This window comes from Hyperoodon ampullatus (genome assembly GCF_949752795.1).
Source record: "Hyperoodon ampullatus genome assembly, chromosome: 18".
Lineage (NCBI taxonomy): Eukaryota > Metazoa > Chordata > Mammalia > Artiodactyla > Ziphiidae > Hyperoodon > Hyperoodon ampullatus.
Window position 1 is genome coordinate 19,790,656 of NC_136931.1, and position 18,213 is coordinate 19,808,868.

General features: G+C 36.1%; 1 protein-coding gene across 5 annotated transcripts in view; it reads right to left on the reverse strand.

The window, feature by feature from the left end:
* Positions 1-18,213, reverse strand: part of CBFB (core-binding factor subunit beta) — a gene marked incomplete at both ends in the record, with an annotated part of 60,744 nt that overhangs the window by 3,593 nt on the left and 38,938 nt on the right. For 3 of the 5 annotated variants that reach the window (XM_079722889.1, XM_079722888.1, XM_079722886.1), the window contains one exon: positions 10,696-10,791. The exons of 1 other annotated variant lie outside the window; for it this stretch is intronic. In XM_079722889.1, the coding sequence (XP_079579015.1) occupies positions 10,696-10,791 (96 nt within the window). Of the gene's footprint in view, positions 1-10,664; positions 10,792-18,213 lie in introns of all 5 variants that reach the window. One more of the 5 variants, XM_079722885.1, reaches the window with a different exon arrangement.

Genomic DNA, 18,213 nt, shown 5'->3' on the forward strand with positions numbered 1-18,213 from the left:
GTTATATTTTATATTAAGACATTTAAAAAATAAATTTAACACCAATAATAGCAAAAAAATCAACTATACTTCAATAAAATATATATAAATGAATAAATAAAAATTAAAAAAAACAGCTGACATTTATTGAGCACCAACTATATGCTGGGCACTGTTCTAAGCAATTTCCATGGACGAACCAATTTAATCCCTGCCAACTACCTATAACATAGGTGCTATTGTTTATCCATTTTACAGATAAAGAAACTGAGTCACACAGAAGTATATGGCCTATAAATTATATGACTGAAAAATGTAATACTGAATTTCATCTCTCACTGAATTCCATCTCTGCCAACTGGATTTAACTAGGAATCTCTATCTCAAGAAATAAAATTTCAGAATTACTATGGATAAAGTATTGTCTCAAAAGCAACAACGGAAGTATATTAGAATCCTTGGTGCACTTATATATTCAGAAGTATCTTTACAACAATACTTAACAACTAAGAGGCTTGACAATCATAAACATTGAGGATTTCAAGTTTCACTGTAGAATAAACCTTTCTGTTTAAACTATGGCAAATCACTTAATAGAGAACATCTAAGAACTAATATACTGTGCATGACACTCTCTGCTAATATAAAGTTTTAAAATAACATACTGCCCCCCTTTAATCCACACATAATATTTACTTTCAGTCTCTTTCACAAATTCCAATGCATCTTTCTTTTATAAGTGTTCTCTAGTGACTACAAACGTCAGTCAAGCAAACATCTGTTTGTATACAGAACCTAGTTCCCTCAGCAACAGTTTTCCTATGTTAGATAAAGGCTACTCCATTTTACCAGTTACTAAGGGCAGAAACCTCTTAACATCTCTCACACCCAACAGCAAATTCTGACATCTCTACATTTAAATATGTCCCGAATCTGACCACTTCTGACTAACTCTACCACTCTTACCCTAGTCCAAGCCACCATCATCGTTCATGTGGATCTTGTTTTAGCCACCTCTGTTATATGCCAGCAACTGGGACTAACTGCAATTACCTGTGCAATCCTTAGCTAAATGGAATTATGTATTATTATCACCAATTGATTGTCCATTATCTGTCAGTTTTTGGAAACAAATTTAACCAAAAATAGAAATGTTCTGATTTCAATGGTTAATATCTAAAACAATTAGAGAAAGAGCATCCTTGACCTTCAAAGAAACAGCTTAACGAGTCACACCTGTACTGTAAAATCATGTTTAGTCAGAAGCTCCAGTTACATCATCATTTCTCAAGAGGGTTAATGTTGTTTAGACAGAAATGACACAGCTTTATTCACTTTCAAACAAATCGTATAAAACCCAACACTAACTTCCCTGGTCTTTCTTATAAACTGTGATATATTTCTCTAGCAAATCTTAACTATTTATTAGCAGACTGCATGCTGACTAAATTTTAGCACATTCCTTTCATTTAACTAATCAGGTTAATGTTATGCTGCATGGGTACAGACTGAAAGAGCTATGGAATGCATATGCATTAGGAAAACAATTTATGTTCCATACAGAATCAATGTTAAATGTAATGTAAGAACTGATCAATTCTGCAAAATAAGAGATGGTGATATAAGCATCTGGTTTCAGTCAATGAAGGTTAGAAAGGGGCTGAGCAATGAAGAAACACTGAGAAAAATCAATCCTAATTATACATTTATAAATTACTACTAACCTACCAGTAATACTTTGTGAAAAGAATATTTCAGCTTTTGTCTTGGGATAAGAGTAATTTTCAAATTATTTTAATAATGGGATGACTCCAAATGAGTGACAAAAAAACAGTCATCAGCAGGTGGAGGTCTCCCTACTGGTCAGGGCTGTGCAGAGGTTGCCATGGGTTTATTTGTTTAAAATATATTTTTGGTAAAAGCATGGAAAGAAAAGTTGTTTTGCTATTTACTTGTGTTTTTCATTTCTATTTACATTGTAAAGAAGGAATGAGGAAGATGTAAACGAAGACACTATGAAGGAGAATCAAAGATAAAAAAAATAAGGGAAGTCTGAAAGAGTATGAATGAGAGCAGAAGAGGGAAGAATGAGAGAGCTGGGAGACTGGGAGGAAATTTAATGCTAGGGAGGAAGATGTATGGGCTGTTATATGAAGGAGACAAATACAGAAACATTTACGTTAATGAAATAGCTTCCACAGGACTGGAATTCAACAACTGGATGCGCTGCCTTGGGAAGCAGTGCCTTCTACTGCAGCAGTTTTCTAATGGAGGTTGGATGTTTTAGAATGAATTCTGTGAGTAACAAACTAGACTAGATGATGGCAAAGAAACTCTCTGAACTTGATTATCCTAAAAACATAAAGTCCGTAATTTCTAGTTTCTTTCTCCCCAGTCAATCCACATAGGCCCTTGATTTTAACTTTTTATTAACAGTTATTTCAGAATAGGGTTTTAATATAAAGCAGACACCCATGAGCCTGTTCAGAATACAAATCTGTTTTTAATATTTGTAAGTATTAAAATCTAGAAATTTTACTACAGACCCCTCACCACCAATCGCTCCTATCTTCTTTCTTTCAGTATACCATCACCCAGAAACATGGCAAATCTGGTTTCTAGATGGCAGTCATAGGATGTGTTCAAAATGAAGAGACAAAAAATATTCACCGGATACTGGAGCTTTCCCTACTGGTCTGGGCTGTGCAGAAGTAGCCAAGAGCAGGGCTACCCAAATGAAAACGAATAAAACCTGGTTGATTTCCATTCTTTTATTATCAAGATCATCAAACTGCAGAAAACTCTTCATGAGAAAATGCCCTAATAACTAAAAAGAAATCCAATTTATTGAGTGTATACTGTATCCAGATAATGTGCAAATCACTTTATGTTTGACACTTGGCTAAAAGTCAGAACATGGCATGACAGAATTTTAGAGCAGCACAGTACTTTATAGAGATCCAGTTCAACTCTCACATTACAGATGATAGGCCCGAGACCAAGAATGTTAAATGATTCCTCCAAGGTTTCAGAGTTAGGTGGTGGCAGTGAGAACACAAACTCACAACTCTAAAAGGACGAACCTTTAACTTCCAATTAGCATTAATGTCAGCCTCCTAAGTCACTGCTATTTCTCCTGACTGCTAAGGCTGGAAGAGACACAAAGTAGAAATTTTAAGTCCTAATATGAGAGAAAGAAATGCAATTTCTCCAAACTCATTAAGATCGTAAAAACAAGGTGAGCAGACAATCATAAACACCTGTCAGATAAGTAGACTGCAAGAGCTGGTCTAACAGGCACATCAAAAAATACAGTTCTTACAAAGTATACAACTTCAGGAAAACTTTAAATATAAGGTGGCATTTTAAAATAAAAGAGATAGTGGAAATAACTGACATTTCCAGGCTTGGACTAGGGTGGCTCTACCAAGTTAGCAATGTGAGCTTATACAAGCTTCTTATCCTCTTTCAGCCTCAGTTCCTCAAAATTGAGATACATCTTATAAGAGCACTTAAGAATCAAGTATAAAACAAATATTGCAGCATATACTGCCTGGCACATAGTATGCATTCATGCTGTTGCTATCACAACAAAGCTGCTCATAATTTCCCAATTTATCTGTATGAACTTTTCAAATGTTAAAAAAAATCTGCATCCTGCAGATAAGAGTAACTTTTACAGGCTAAAATAAAGTTAAAACAAAATAAATTTTAATAAAACCTACATCTCTTATGATAGAGACCAAACCAAGACCTTGTTTTTCTCTTAGTATGGGAGCAGCAGACCTAGAATCCTTGTCCTCGTTAATCCTCTTCCGATTCTCATCCTTTTTTGTTTTGTTTTAAAATTTTATATTTTAATAGGATTTTCTTTTTTTATAAATTTATTTATTTATTTATTTTTAGCTGAGTTGGGTCTTCATTGCTCTGCACTGGCTTTCTCTAGTTGTGGCGAGCAGGGGCTACTCTTCATTGCGGTGCGCGGGCTTCTCATTTTGGTGGCTTCTCTTGTTGCAGTGCAAGGGCTCTAGGTGCACAGGCTTCAGTAGTTGTGGCATGCGGGCTCAGGAGTTGTAGCACACGGGCTTAGTTGCTCCGCGGCATGTGGGATCTTCCTGGACCAGGGCTCGAACCCGTGTCCCCTGCATTGGCAGGCGGATTCTTAACCACTGCACCACCAGGGAAGCCCTCTCATTCTTTTTTTTTTTCGATTCTCATTCTTAGTCTGAGTTCATATTCTCGGTTCACTTTCATCTGCTGCCTATACCTAAAACACACCTCAGGAAGGCCCAGAAGAGACAGACATTTATGTTCCTTTGTCCTTACATAAAAGTGTCGGTAGAGTTAAGTGATATGAAAACTGAAGTCTGTGGGAATTTAAAATAAATAGAGGCTGTGATTTTTTTTCTTGGACCACACAGAATCAAAGGCTCCAAAAACATACAAAACACAAATATAAAAACCACAGTCTTCCGCTTGTTTTTATTTCCAAATAGTCTCCACATAAAATTCTCATATGATTTACTGAACTTTACTTTTAAAACTGCCTATAGCAGAATAAGCAATAATTATTTACCCATTCTCTGACATTAAAGATAACAATTTATTTGCTAACGCTTTTATAACCTAACCAAATGAAAGCATTTTCTAGGTAATGACAGAGAGAAAATCTCTTTCAGCACCCTGTCACCTTGCAGCTGAATTAAGAGCCAACAGTACTGTATCACAGTTTTAGGTTAAGAGGCCAATGAAGCTGAAGGTAGTCCCTAGACACACCAAGAGTGTGTATGAGCTGCTATAACAGATGACAGAGGTATCTTTCCAACTTATTTATGACGAAAGCACTCAGTCTATACCTTATTAGCCTCTATCTTCCTTCACAAAATCCCAAAGTAAGGTACTGGAATTACAGTTATAGAGATGTGTAACCTGAAGGACTGCCATGGATAACAGGTCAACAGTTTTAAATAATGGTAAGATTCTCAGGTAGAAAGGCACTGGGCCACTTCTATGTGGCAACAGATATCAATGGGCAGGCAGACACTTTACAGAAGAAATGTCTGAGATTATTATTTTTTTTAAAGTCTACTTTTTATTAAAGTACAGAAGAGTGTACAAATCATATATATGAGTGATGAATTTTCAGGAAATGAACACACCCATGTAACTAGCCTCCAGATCAAGAAATATAATATCACCAAACGTGGGAAGTTCCCTCTTTGTACCCCCTCCTTGTCACTATCCAACCCCAAGAGAAGCCAGAAAAGTTCAAGATCCTTTACTATTGTTAAAAAACAAAGAAAGAAAGAAAGAAACACCAGGATATAAAATAGCTTGGCAACATATCTTTGACTTTCAGAGTCTACAGTTAGGATATGCCTGCCTTTATTGCCACTCCAGATACGTTGTGAGCCAAGGTGCATAGAAAGAGAGGATGGGGCTTCCCTGGTGGCGCAGTGGTTGAGAGTCTGCCTGCCGATGCAGGGGACACGGGTTCGTGCCCCGGTCCGGGAAGATCCCACATGCCACGGAGTGGCTGGGCCCGTGAGCCATCGCCGCTGAGCCTGCGTGTCTGGAGCCTGTGCTCCACAATGGGAGAGGCCACAGCAGTGAGAGGCCCGCGTACCGCAAAAAAAAAAAAAGAGAGGATGAAGGAACTAGCTTCCAATGAATTCCATTTTAAATGTCAGATACTGAGTTAGGCAGCACCCTGGGAGGTAGGGTGTTAGCTCCATTTTACAGATGAGGGTCAAGAGGATAAGCAACTTTCCCAATGCCACATGGCAACAAGTAGAGCTAGGACTCAAAACCAGGGCAATTTATTAGAAGCCTCATCCTCATCTACTACCTCAAAGGTTCTCAAGTTACATTCTGCCAGTTACTGCGTTTCCTGAACACATTCCAGGGACTCTAGAGGGGGACCAGAATAATCCCTACTCCTGCTTCACCCAGAGCAGTGCCCCTTTAAGCTCTTTTATACATTAAGGTTCTGTATAAATTTCAAACGAAGACAGGATTTCACATTTTTAAAAACTGCCTATACGTCAGAGAAAACAGATAGCAAGTTCTAGAATCTTCTGCTTTCATCATTCTGTGTTAACACTAGCAACAATTTTTCTCTTCTTGATAGGTAACAGATGCACGATACAAAATTCAAAAGGTATAAAAGATAAACAATGAAAAGTAATCACTCAAGGAGTTTTAGAACTGATTTCAGGTTAAAAGACACTGGGGAAAACCAAAACCACTTGGAGTTCTGCTTCCCACTGTGAGTAACCTTAATCAGATACACACATTAAATGTTCATGAGCACCACTGTTACAAGTTTAGCATGTCAGGGCTAGAGGCCTCAGAGGTTATCCAAACAGGGGTAGGACATCCGTAAGCCTCTGTGCTGCCAGGATCTTAAGCCTCCAAGGACCATTTACTGGGTTACTGCCACCCAAGAGTTACCACTGCTCCTTGGCCCTTGTCTTTAGTCAGTCATCAGGACCACCCACGAGAACCATTATTATTCTTTTCTTCCTCAGTTTTTTCTTTTCCAGGCAAAATGGTTTCTAACTTCTTCTGGTTCTGGCAGATTTTACTTTTCAACTTAATCATCTTTATGGGTGATGTGGAAATTCTTTTCCCAGTGCTGGGCTGTATATGTGGAGAACTTCTGCTTAGGAAGATGGTTTAAGTCTTCACCCTCCCCTTTCATTAACCAACTATTTCAAAAGAGAGCAAGTCAATTAAATTTTCTCAGAGTCTCAGTTTCTTCAAATATAATAAGAATTTTACCCAGGTTAGTGTAAGAAAATCATTTTTTATAAAATTGTTACTTTTTAAAAAACAAAATTAAAAACAAATAAAAAGAATGTTCAATTATATTTTGTAAGATCCCCTTATAGATGTTTGAATTACAATGGAAAAAATGCAACATTCACCCCCAGTGTTCCCCTTTTAGGAAAAAGGAGGTAAACTACAAGAAATAAGCTGACATTAGGAATCTGTCATGATTTTTTTTTTTTAAAGAGAAGCAAAATACACATGCACACAGTGCCAAAAGACATGCATACCCAAAACTCCCCTAAGAGACTGCCAGTGCAAGCTCTGAGGTCAGATTCCAGCCCAATTTTCCAGATAACAGTTCTCTACGAGAACTTTTAAAATTACTGCCATAAGGGACTATGGATCTTAAATCACTGATGAAAATCTAACCATCTTCTCTATGCTCTAGGTCATAATGCAGGGAAAGTGCCCTGATACACCTTAGAGAACAATGTTCTTGTTAGCCAGATAATTCAATTAACTTGAACCAGCACTGTGGTAGAGCTTTTAGTGCTAAAGTACTTTAGAGCTATTATTTACTGAAGGCATACACATATCAAGCACCACACTAAGTGCCTTATAAGCACTTTCCCATTTCATTCTCACAACAATTTCTAAGAGAAAACGCACTTAAGAGAGGTTAGCAATTAACGGACCAGGAATCTCAACTACGCCTGACTACAAAGCCCATGTGCTCAATCACTGACATAAAACTCACTAGAAACAATCTATCTGAGCAACAAATTATCTGACACCTCTATCACCAGACTATATTTTTGTTCATACACAAATACAAACATAAGCACATATAAACTGACACACCAAAATGTTTTTCTTCAAGTAACATTATTTATAATAATCAAATTAACATTTTAGAGAAGATAATTCTTAGCCTCAACTAATCTAGAATTTTATTTAAAGCAAATCATATAAAAAAACTCCTAATTGTTCCATTAGTTGTCAAATAGTTATTCTTCAAATATAATGTAGCTGAACAGCACTTTTTATAAAACAATTCTTATATTCATTTAAAGCCATGTTAGCTTGCTCTAGAAAGACTGACCAATCATGTTCTCTGACATGACAATATCTCTTTTTCCTTCACTCCTTTGCATACACTGTTCCTTCTGTCCAGAATGCTTTCCCCAGCTTGTGTAGCTGGCAAACTCACATTCTTCCTTCAAATCCCTGCAAGTATATTCTCCTGTGAATCCCCCAGGCAGAGGCAGATGTAAGTGCTCCTTCCTCTGCACTGCCACTGTTCCCCTTTAAGTACAGGTGCTGCTAAAGCAGACTGCAATGATCTGTTTATACATCTATTTTCCCTCAAGACTGACAGATGTTCAAGGACAGAAACCATGCATTTTCATCTATATATTTCCTAGTCCCTAATGCAGAATCTAGCACAACACAGTTGGAGTTCATTACTTAATAAATTACCTAGTTAATATAAACCAACAAATTATAAACATTTAAACATCTTTCTGGAGACCATTAACATGTATTATTCTACTGTAACGTACAGGCTCTAGTTTTCAGACAGGCAGAGTAGGAGCTATTGTGTGTGTGTGTGTGTGTGTGCGCGCGCGCGTGCGTGCGTTACGCGGGCCTCTCAATCAATGTTGTGGCCTCTCCTGTTGCGGAGCACAGGCTCCGGACGCGCAGGCTCAGCGGCCATGGCTCACGGGCCTCTTCCCGGACTGGGGCATGAACCCGTGTCCCCTGCATCGGCAGGCGGACTCTCAACCACTGCACCACCTGGGAAGCCCAGGAGGTATTTTTTGAAGCTGTCCATTTGACAACTAAATGCAATGTACAAAACACTGTGGTGGGTAATGTGGAGGTCAAAAAATCAGGGGCCCCACTACACTGGTGATCACACTATGGTGGAGTACAGACAACTTCATAATTGTTTTAACATCCTGTTCAATAAGAACAATGATAGAAATGAGAAGTGCTCTGGAAACGACAAAGTAGAAGGGCTAATTATGATTAAGAAGATTGGAGAAGGGATTGACAGATAACATTTAAGTTGGGCCTTGAATGGGTAGAAAAGTAAATTCTCAGTCAGGGAACGAACAGCATGAGCAAGAAGGTTCAGAAGTATAAGCTAACAAATGCATATTACACATTCGAAAACTTCTTACTATTACAGATACAGGATTCTCAAAGAAAATGCCATGGGAAGTTTGATCACAAGAACTGTAAACGCTTCAGGGACTTCCCTGGAGGTCCAGTGGTTAAGACTTCACGCTTCCACTGCAGTGGGCACGGGTGCGATCCCTCATTGGGGAACTAAGATTGCACATGCCGCATGGTGCGGCCAAAGGAAAAAAAAAAAAGTAAAAGCTTCAAAGAAAAAAATGTATTGCATTATATCCCTCCTGTTCCTTCCCCTAGCTAGAAAGTATTCTTGGGGACATCATCAGTTGCTATCAGCCTATTAAATCAATTCACTCATTGACAAAGGGAAATATCAACCATTAAAAGATAATAATTTTATTTCATACACTAACCACTAAGTAGGCTTGATTTTTTTTCACTTATTTTTTAAAAAATATTTTAACATATATATGAAATAATACCAATAATATCAGCTGACACCTAGTCAGTGCCACATTCTCTAAAAGTGCTTTCACATGTATTTACTCATTTAATCCTTACAATGACCCTATGAGATAGGCACAATTAGCCCTATTTTATAGATGAGGAAACTCAGCCACAGAAAGGTGAAATAATTTGTCAGAGGTGACAAAGTGCCAGAGCCAGATTCAGATCTTGCCATCTGGCTCTAGAGTCTGGGCTCTTAACCACTGTCTTTGTGTACACACACACACATTTTTACATTAATTTAAATAGTGTACATATAATTTAGTGAATGAAAAAACATTTTCTCTACTATGTAACAATGACTTAAAAAATTTTTTTAACGTGGAAAAATTACAAACATAAAAATTACCATCTTAACCACCTTTAAGTGTACAGTTCAGTAGTGTTAAGTAAGCACATTCACACTGTTGTGCAACCAATCTCCAGAACTCTTTTTAATGCCTGGAAATTATTCTATTTCGTTGATAGTCATATCAAATTTAAACACTGGACAAGACTAAATTTGAGTGTTTAAGACTGAAGTAGACATGGATAATAAAACTATAAAAAGACACAAGGAAGTGATTACTATAAAAATTGAGAAAATCATTACTTTTGAAGGGAGGGAAAAGGTCATAATTAGATGTACACATGGAGGGGGCTACTGGGGTAACTGTCACATTTTTATTTTTTTTTACCTGGATGGTTATAAGGGTGTTATTAGCATTCTAATAATTAAGCTACATATTTTTTTATGTAGATTTGGTGTGTACTTTACCATAAAAAGGTTAAAAGAAATACAGTCTAGGTTAATTCCATTCTTTGAGTAGTTTGAAAATAAATTTTCCTCTAGTGAAGAGACTATACAAATGACTGAAAATTATAATGTTACAAAATCAAGACAAATATTTATAGAAAAGTGGGAAATAATGTTACTCCCAGAGAATTTTAATAATGTTCTAAAAATATGTATCCTATGATAACATAAGGTAATTTTTACATATAATCTGAAAGATAATTAAGAAAAAAGAGGTAAGATATTTGGATCAATCAATTAATAGAAAATATACATGATAGTAAATATTTTTTTTGAGGACCAATAAATGAGGAATTCATGTACAACCTTAAAATTAAGACTTTCTTTATAGCAATTACATTTAATAAACACAAAGTCACAGAGTACAACTTTTAAAAAATGAAAGACATTGAACTACTAAACTATTTAAAATCATTATGCACAAACATCACAAATAGAGCCTGAGAGTTTGGGGGAAAGTACTAACCAGTTACTGCCAGCAGCTGTGAAACTCTCACCTCCATTTCCTCCCGATGAGACCTGTCTCTATCTTCAAATTCACGTGTCCTTCTCCGGGCCTCTTCAAAGGCCTGTTGTGCTAATGCATCCTCCTGCTGTCATAAGAATATATGAAACAGATATTTTAATTTTGATTTATAATAAAAAAAATTTGGGGGTGTCTTTTTTGAAAGAAATAAACAGCAGAGTATTTCTCAAAACATCAAAGCCATAAAAAAAGAGAAACTTCTTAAAGAAAACATCAGTATTTTCATGTTCTATTATAACACCTTGGAAATAGTAATCGTGTTCAGTTATATTCTAACAACTGAAAATGCTCTTCCCTTTCTGTCCTTACCTCATCCTCTTCAGCAAAGTAAAATTCTGATCAAGTCAATATTTAAAACATAGAAGTATAAGGAAAAAGAAATTATTAAATACTTCTACAGTGTGGGGATAAGACAGGCCAGGTGCTCTAAGTATGATTCTAAAGCCAGAAATATAAAAGAGAATATTAACAGAATCGACTGTACAAATGTTAGAAACTTCTAGACAACAAAAAGAAAATTCCAAGGGATATTATCAAGAAAAATTTATTTGTAACATATAACAAATCCTAATCCTTTCCCAACTAATGGATAAAGATCTGAAGGAAACCCAGATACTTCAAATTTCTTGTGTCTAAAAGGTAACCAATTTAAACTTTCCCTTTACACTTCTTTAGTCTGGATGGTGGCACTACTCACTCATTTCGGCCAAGAACCGGAGCTGCCTTTGACACTTCACTCTCCCCCGTCTCCATAGAGCCAATCAACCACCAAATCCTATCCATCTGACCTCCTATTTTTTGAATCTTTAGGCTCCTTTTCATTCCTACATTTTCCTAGTTCAGGAACCTAAGATCTCTCACCCAAATTACTGCAAAGTCTCTTCCTGTTTCCATTCTGTCATCCCCCAAGCCAAAACACAGCTATCAGAGCGTGCCTTCTAAAGCACAATCTGACCACAATATTCCCCAACTTAAAACTCCCTCGCTGTCTACTGCACAGGATGCTCAAGTGTGTGATTTGCAGTCACGCACTTCTCAACACTAGGATTTTCAATGGCACACTTGAAGAAACTAAAATATCAAAAACAATGCCAAAAAAGTCATCAATATTCACTGTCCTAGTTTCATTACAGCAAGGGGTGGCCAGGTAACTATGTTCTAGCCAATGATATAGAGGTGCAAGTCAATGAATGGGCCTTCTGAGAAAGTCATTTGAGAGACATGTCACCTTTCCTTCTTCTTGGGAACCGATGCAATGACCAGAGATACAGCAACCATCTTGCAAACATAATACTGGGGATGTTGCCACACACTGAGCACAGTACAGCAGGAAAATGAAAAGACCCACAGCTCCTGATAATATAAATGCCTGAACTGCATACTGTTGATATCTTATTCTGTGTGATAAATCCTTTATTTGGCTGTTAGTAGGGTTGTTTGATGCTTGCAATTTTCACTGACACAAGGTCTATAACTTAAACAAAAGTGAAAGGTGTGATCAAGTCTCCATTCTTATGTTGCATCTACTAGCTCTGCGACCCAGGGCAAGGTATTTCATTTTCTAAGCCTCAGTAAAGTCACATGTAAAATGCACGTAGTAGTAATACTTACGTCTCAAGATTAAATGAGATAACATATAAAAATGCTTAAGTGCACTACCTGACAACATTCAATAAATGCTATTATTTTATAAGCATTTGTGAACATGTAAAGTTTACAAGTGACTAAACATTACTATAAATAGCAACTGTATTCTCAGAATGTACTACATAAGCCACAGGCACCTGCAGAAGAACACTGCTCCCAAATGCCAAGGACTTTCTCTTATTTGATTAGGTATCAACCAGGACAGGTCTGCTGATAACAGGATATCCCTTCTGTCCTGTGCATTCATCCACTTTTTGATTTATTCCACAAATATTCCGTGAGTCTTTATTATGCCCAAGTCACTGTGCTGGGTGCCATGCATACAATGTGTGGGAGCAAATGGTGCTCTTCCTTATAGTTTCTGTTCTAGAGGGGCAGGTGGACAATGAACAAATAATTACAAAAATCAATATATAATTATCAGTTGTGACTGAGTATAGTAAAGGATTACAAGATGAAATGAGAGCATATAACACAAGATGTAATCTAACTCCCTAAGGAAGTTATTAGCCACTAATGTGTATTCTAGCAATACATAGATTTTTACCTTATTAAAATTAAAAAAAGTATTATTACTAATATTTGTAGTAAAATAAGCTAAGAGAGATTTGGTAGCTCTCTACTCTATAATTCCAGCTTCTATCTTGGTCTTTTCTAGTAAGATGTGAAATGTATGTGCAATGAACAGAGTCTGCACTTTAAATGGTTAAATCTGAAAGATGATCAGTGATCCAGTGTTATCCTGATCCTTTCCTGTTGCGAACTTAAGTAACACATCCCTTTCAAGGACAGCATAAAGAGTACTTACTGATAAAACTATACATTCACCCATAAAGCGTGCTCAAATGGATAGGGACAAATAACCCTACCCAGACTCAGGTGGTGGGAGGCTTTCAGCACTCCAGTCCCCACCAGCTACTTGTTATACTAGCCTGTTACTCCACAGTCTATACCACAGTCTGCACAAAGTAGTCAGGTGGGGTCATCATAAAAGGTGGCTGGGTGTTCGTGAAACCCATGTGGTAAATAATGACCTAGCAGTGCTCTCATAGAGACTATTCTTAACCATTCTTGCTACACTGATTTTGTCTTTATTGTATTGCTAAATCTACAACTATATTTATTTTACAGTTTGGTAATACTTACCTTTCTGTGTAATAAATTTAAAAAACAGAAGTATATATTTTATGAAAAATTAAGAATCAAATTCGCTTCCAAGAAAGCTGATGATGAATGCATAATTTGTACAAAATAACAACATTTCCTATTCTCTGTGGGGACCAGAATGATATCACTGATCACATGAAAACCAAAAGAAATAAATCTGCTGAAGAAGCATCAACATATACTTCAAAGGCGACAATTTAACATGTGCAGCTGCAAACGGTACATTTAACACCATTCTGTAAAACATAACTTTTTATTTAAATCAAACGACTCTTCTAAATTTTCACTCACATTCTCGTCAACATACAAAAAGCAAAGCTGTTCATATGTTGGCTTTGCTGACAGAAAAACCCTGCAAAAAGCTAAAGGATACCAGTTTTACATCAGTGTCATTAGGTACTTCAAATAGAAAATCTGTTCAACCCAATACGGTTCAATTTTTCTAATCATATTATAGAATCAAAATAGAACTTTTGGAAGGTCATTATATTGAAGGTGAAACATATTTTTGGGACTGCTAATTTAAAAAGTACAAAAATGAAGATAAATTATTGGTTCTTAAACTGATAATACAAATACAAATGTTGGTGGAGCAAACATTTAAACACTGTATAAAAAATAACATTCTTAGTGAATTTTTAAAACTATGAAATAGAAATTTACTAGTAATTAGTTGTGGTACACATGAAATTCATAATTGTTATCCAAACAATTCTTATCCAAAGTAGTGAGGTATTCTACCAATCACTTAGACATTAGAGTTGCATAAATTACAAATATATTTATGTATCCATAAAGTGACTGAACTATAAAATTTCTGTGACAAAGCTGATGCTGAATACAAATAAATTCACATGACATTATACAGGCACTTTGGATTTTAGAAATTTGAGCCTTTTAAGAACTTCTATGAAATCAACCTAGTTCCTAAAATGGCATTTATCTTTTGTTTTTTTGTAAATGAGTCCTCAGTTATATTTTGTTCAAAATTAGTTGGAAATCTCTGATTAAAGTATTCAATAGTGAAGCACCAAATTTTTCAGTTTTTCAAGCTTTTAGAGAATTGCAATTATTGAAAATTGAACATATAAAGACAACACTGAAATTTATCCTACAAATTACAGAAAATAAAGAAATGAAAGTATAATCAGCAAACATGATTCAATTTTGAGTTTATACAATTATACTCAGAAATATCTTCATTTGTGGGAAACTTATAACATTTTATTGAACTATTTACACATACAAAAAAGTACACATATCTTAAGGCTGTGTTGTCCAATTCTGTAGCCACTAGCCACGTGTGACTACTGCATACTTGAAATGTTGCTAATTTGAGTCTGTAAGTGGAAAATACACACTGGATTTCAAATACTTGTTACCAAAACAGGTAAATATCCCAATAAATATTTATATTGATTTTATGTTCAAATGATAATATTTTGGATATACTGGGATAAATAAAATATAAAAATTAATAATTTTCAAACCTTTTTAAATGTGGCTTTTAAAAAATTTTAATTTACATAATGTGGCTCACATTTCAATTCTACTGGACAGCACTGTCCTAAAAGATAGCTTGATGAATCTTCAGAAACTGAACTTTCCATGTAACTAAAAGCCATATGAAGAAACAGAACAGCACCAGCATCTCAGAGGTCATCTTCTCCTCCATTACAGGAACTACCCTCCTCTCCCAAGGATAAACCACTATCCTTCCTTTTAACAACATGTATTATTAGTTTTACCTATTTTTGTACTTTTATATAAATGGATTCATATACCATGTGCTTTTCTAATACACTCAATGTATTTGTGAAATTCACCCATATTGGTATGCTAGTTGTAGTTTTTCATTTTCATTGTATTTCTCTTTATGAACATGCAATTTATCCATTTGACTGTTAGTGGGCATTTGGGCAGTTTATAGTTTCTGGCCATTAACCAATAATGCCACTACAATGTCCTAGTACCTATCTTTTGATGAATATATATGTATTCATTCCCATTGCATACCATGCCTCAGGACAGAACTGCTGGATCATAGGTATACACATGTGCAGTTTTAGTATTTATTGCCAAATGTTGTGTCAACTTTATGTAATCAAACACCACACCAACTGTTGTTCCGCATCCTTGCCAACGTTTGTCAAAGGTACTCTGAACAAAGGCAAAAAGACAACACCTGTGAAAATATTTCAGTTGAAATACTGATACAATTTAATTTTAAAAAATGTAATTGTGACTATCCTCTGTTTATCTCTTAGCCTACCAGGTACCCGAGCATCTACTGGGGAATTTTGTTCTCACATGGCAGAGAGAGAGATTGAGCAAGCTTAGCTCCCTTGTGCATGTCTTATCAGGACACTAATCCTATCATACCAGGGCCCCACTCATAGGACTCATTTAACCTTAACAGACCCCATAAAGGTCCTATCTCCAAATACAGTCATATTGGAAGTTGGGGCTTCAAAATATGAATTTTGGGGGAACACAAACATGCCGTCCACAATAGCTGGTAAGTGGTGGGGCCAGGAATCATAATTACACGACCATGAAGCGCCTACTCCTAACTTCTATACTTCATTGCCTCTTTACACTTACTATCTTCCAGAAGACTGGGGGATGGGGAAAGCCTCAGAGAAGTGCTGACAGTTGACTGAATGGTTGGTATCCCCTGCTTTAAAATTTTTATATTATGTAAGACCTATTATTATATTAGTTTACTATGACAACAGATGGTACTTACTTTATAGTGATAAAGCCCAATTTGTGGACCAGGGCAACAAAGCAGGGAAATTCTCAGTATGGAAAATACTGTGGGCTAAACTTTAAATTTTTACCTATCACTTTAACAAAATATTTCAGTTTTAGAAGTCAACTCAATCTGAAATTCACCCTTACATAAATTCAATCTGCTTACAGAAACAGCCCTCTAAACTGCCAATTATTTACTATTTTTCTGAAGGAATTGGGTATTCCTTATCCCTGTGGAAATCAAGGTAGCAGAGATTCTTTCTTAAGAATTTTAACTTTGAACCTGAATTTTTTACTAGGAAGGTTTAATTTTTTGATCTCTTAAGAAGAAAATTCCTATATTTCTATATATGGTGAACAAAATGGGAATAACAAATAACAAAAAGAGAGCTTTTTATTCTTGCCATTATTTTAACTTTATTAAGAGTATTAGTATTAAACAACTGAAAAAATTAACACCCGCTAATAATCAGATACTCTGACATGTTCCTTCAGCATTCTGAATATGTCATCACACTATCTTCTGGCCTCCATAATTTCAAAAGACAAGTCAGCTCTTAATCTTATTGTGGCTCCCTTGCATGTAATGAGGGCTATTTCTTGCTGCTTTTAAGATTCTCTTTGTTTTTCAACAGTTTGGCTATGATGTACCTAGTTGTGGATTTCTTTCTGTTTACCCTACTTGGAGTTCATTAAACTTCTTAGACATGGAGATGAGTATTTTTCATCAAATTTAGTTTTCAGCCATTATTTCTTAAAATATATTTTCTGCCCCTTTCTTTCTCTCCTTACCACCTAGGACTTCCATTACATATATGTTGGTCTGCGTGCTGGTGTCCTACAATCTCTGATACTGTTCATTTTTCTTTGTTCTTTCTTCTTTCTGTTCTTGAGACTGGATAATCTCTATTAATCTATGTTCAAGTTCACTAATTCTTCTGCCAGCTTAAATCTGTTGAGTCTGTGAATTTTTCATTTCCGTTATTGTACTTTTCAATTCTAGAATTTCTACTTAATTTTTTAAAAAAATTTAGATCTCTTTATTAATATTCTGTCTTTCATGAGTCACTGTCATAATTGTCCTTCAATTCTTTAAAGGAAGAAATTTTCCTTTAGTTCTTTGAACACACTGAAAAAGAATTGCTTTTAGGTCTTTTGTCACTAAGAACCATCATTTGAGGCAGAGTATCTACTGCCTGCTTTTTCCCCTGAGTTATCAGTCACACTTTTGTGCTTATTTGCATGTCTTATAATTTCCTGTTAAAAATTGGATATTTTAGATAATATACTGTAGCAACTCTGACTTCTGACCCCTGCCTCCAGCTTGTTGTTGCTGTTTTTTGTTTGTCTACTTAGTGACTTGCCTAGTTGTGTGGAGTCTGTTTCCCCAGCAGTGTGCAGCCTCTGATGTCACTGCTTAGTTTTTTTTCTTTTTAAGCCTTGCTTTCTAGGGGGTTCCCCCTGGGTCAGCATAACTTAGTGGTCAGCCAGTGACTGGTCAGAGGTTTTGCTTAAACACCTTGAGTCAGAAGGCTTCTAATCCTTTGCCATGGGATCTGTGTGTGGCTTACTTTCAAAGTGCAAGGAGTTTATCAGTCTACCCTGTATTCAGCCAGGGACTAGCAGCTTTCAAGGGCTCTCTCTGTCCTCTCTTGAACAGGTGTAGCCTTGCACATGTACACAGCCTTTTGGACCATGAGAGGTTAAGTGTGATCTCAATAAGGCTTACTTTAGCTATCTCTTTCCCTAGATTTCCCTGTTAAACTTCTGGCTAGTCTGCCATTTTGTTGCTTCCTGAAACATTAGCTTTCTCCAATTGTTTGCCACAGAGACTGCTATTGTTTTCAATAACAGCCTTGGACATGTATTTTTCCAAATGCTACTCTAAATAAAGTCAGCTCCCTCTGACAGGACAGCA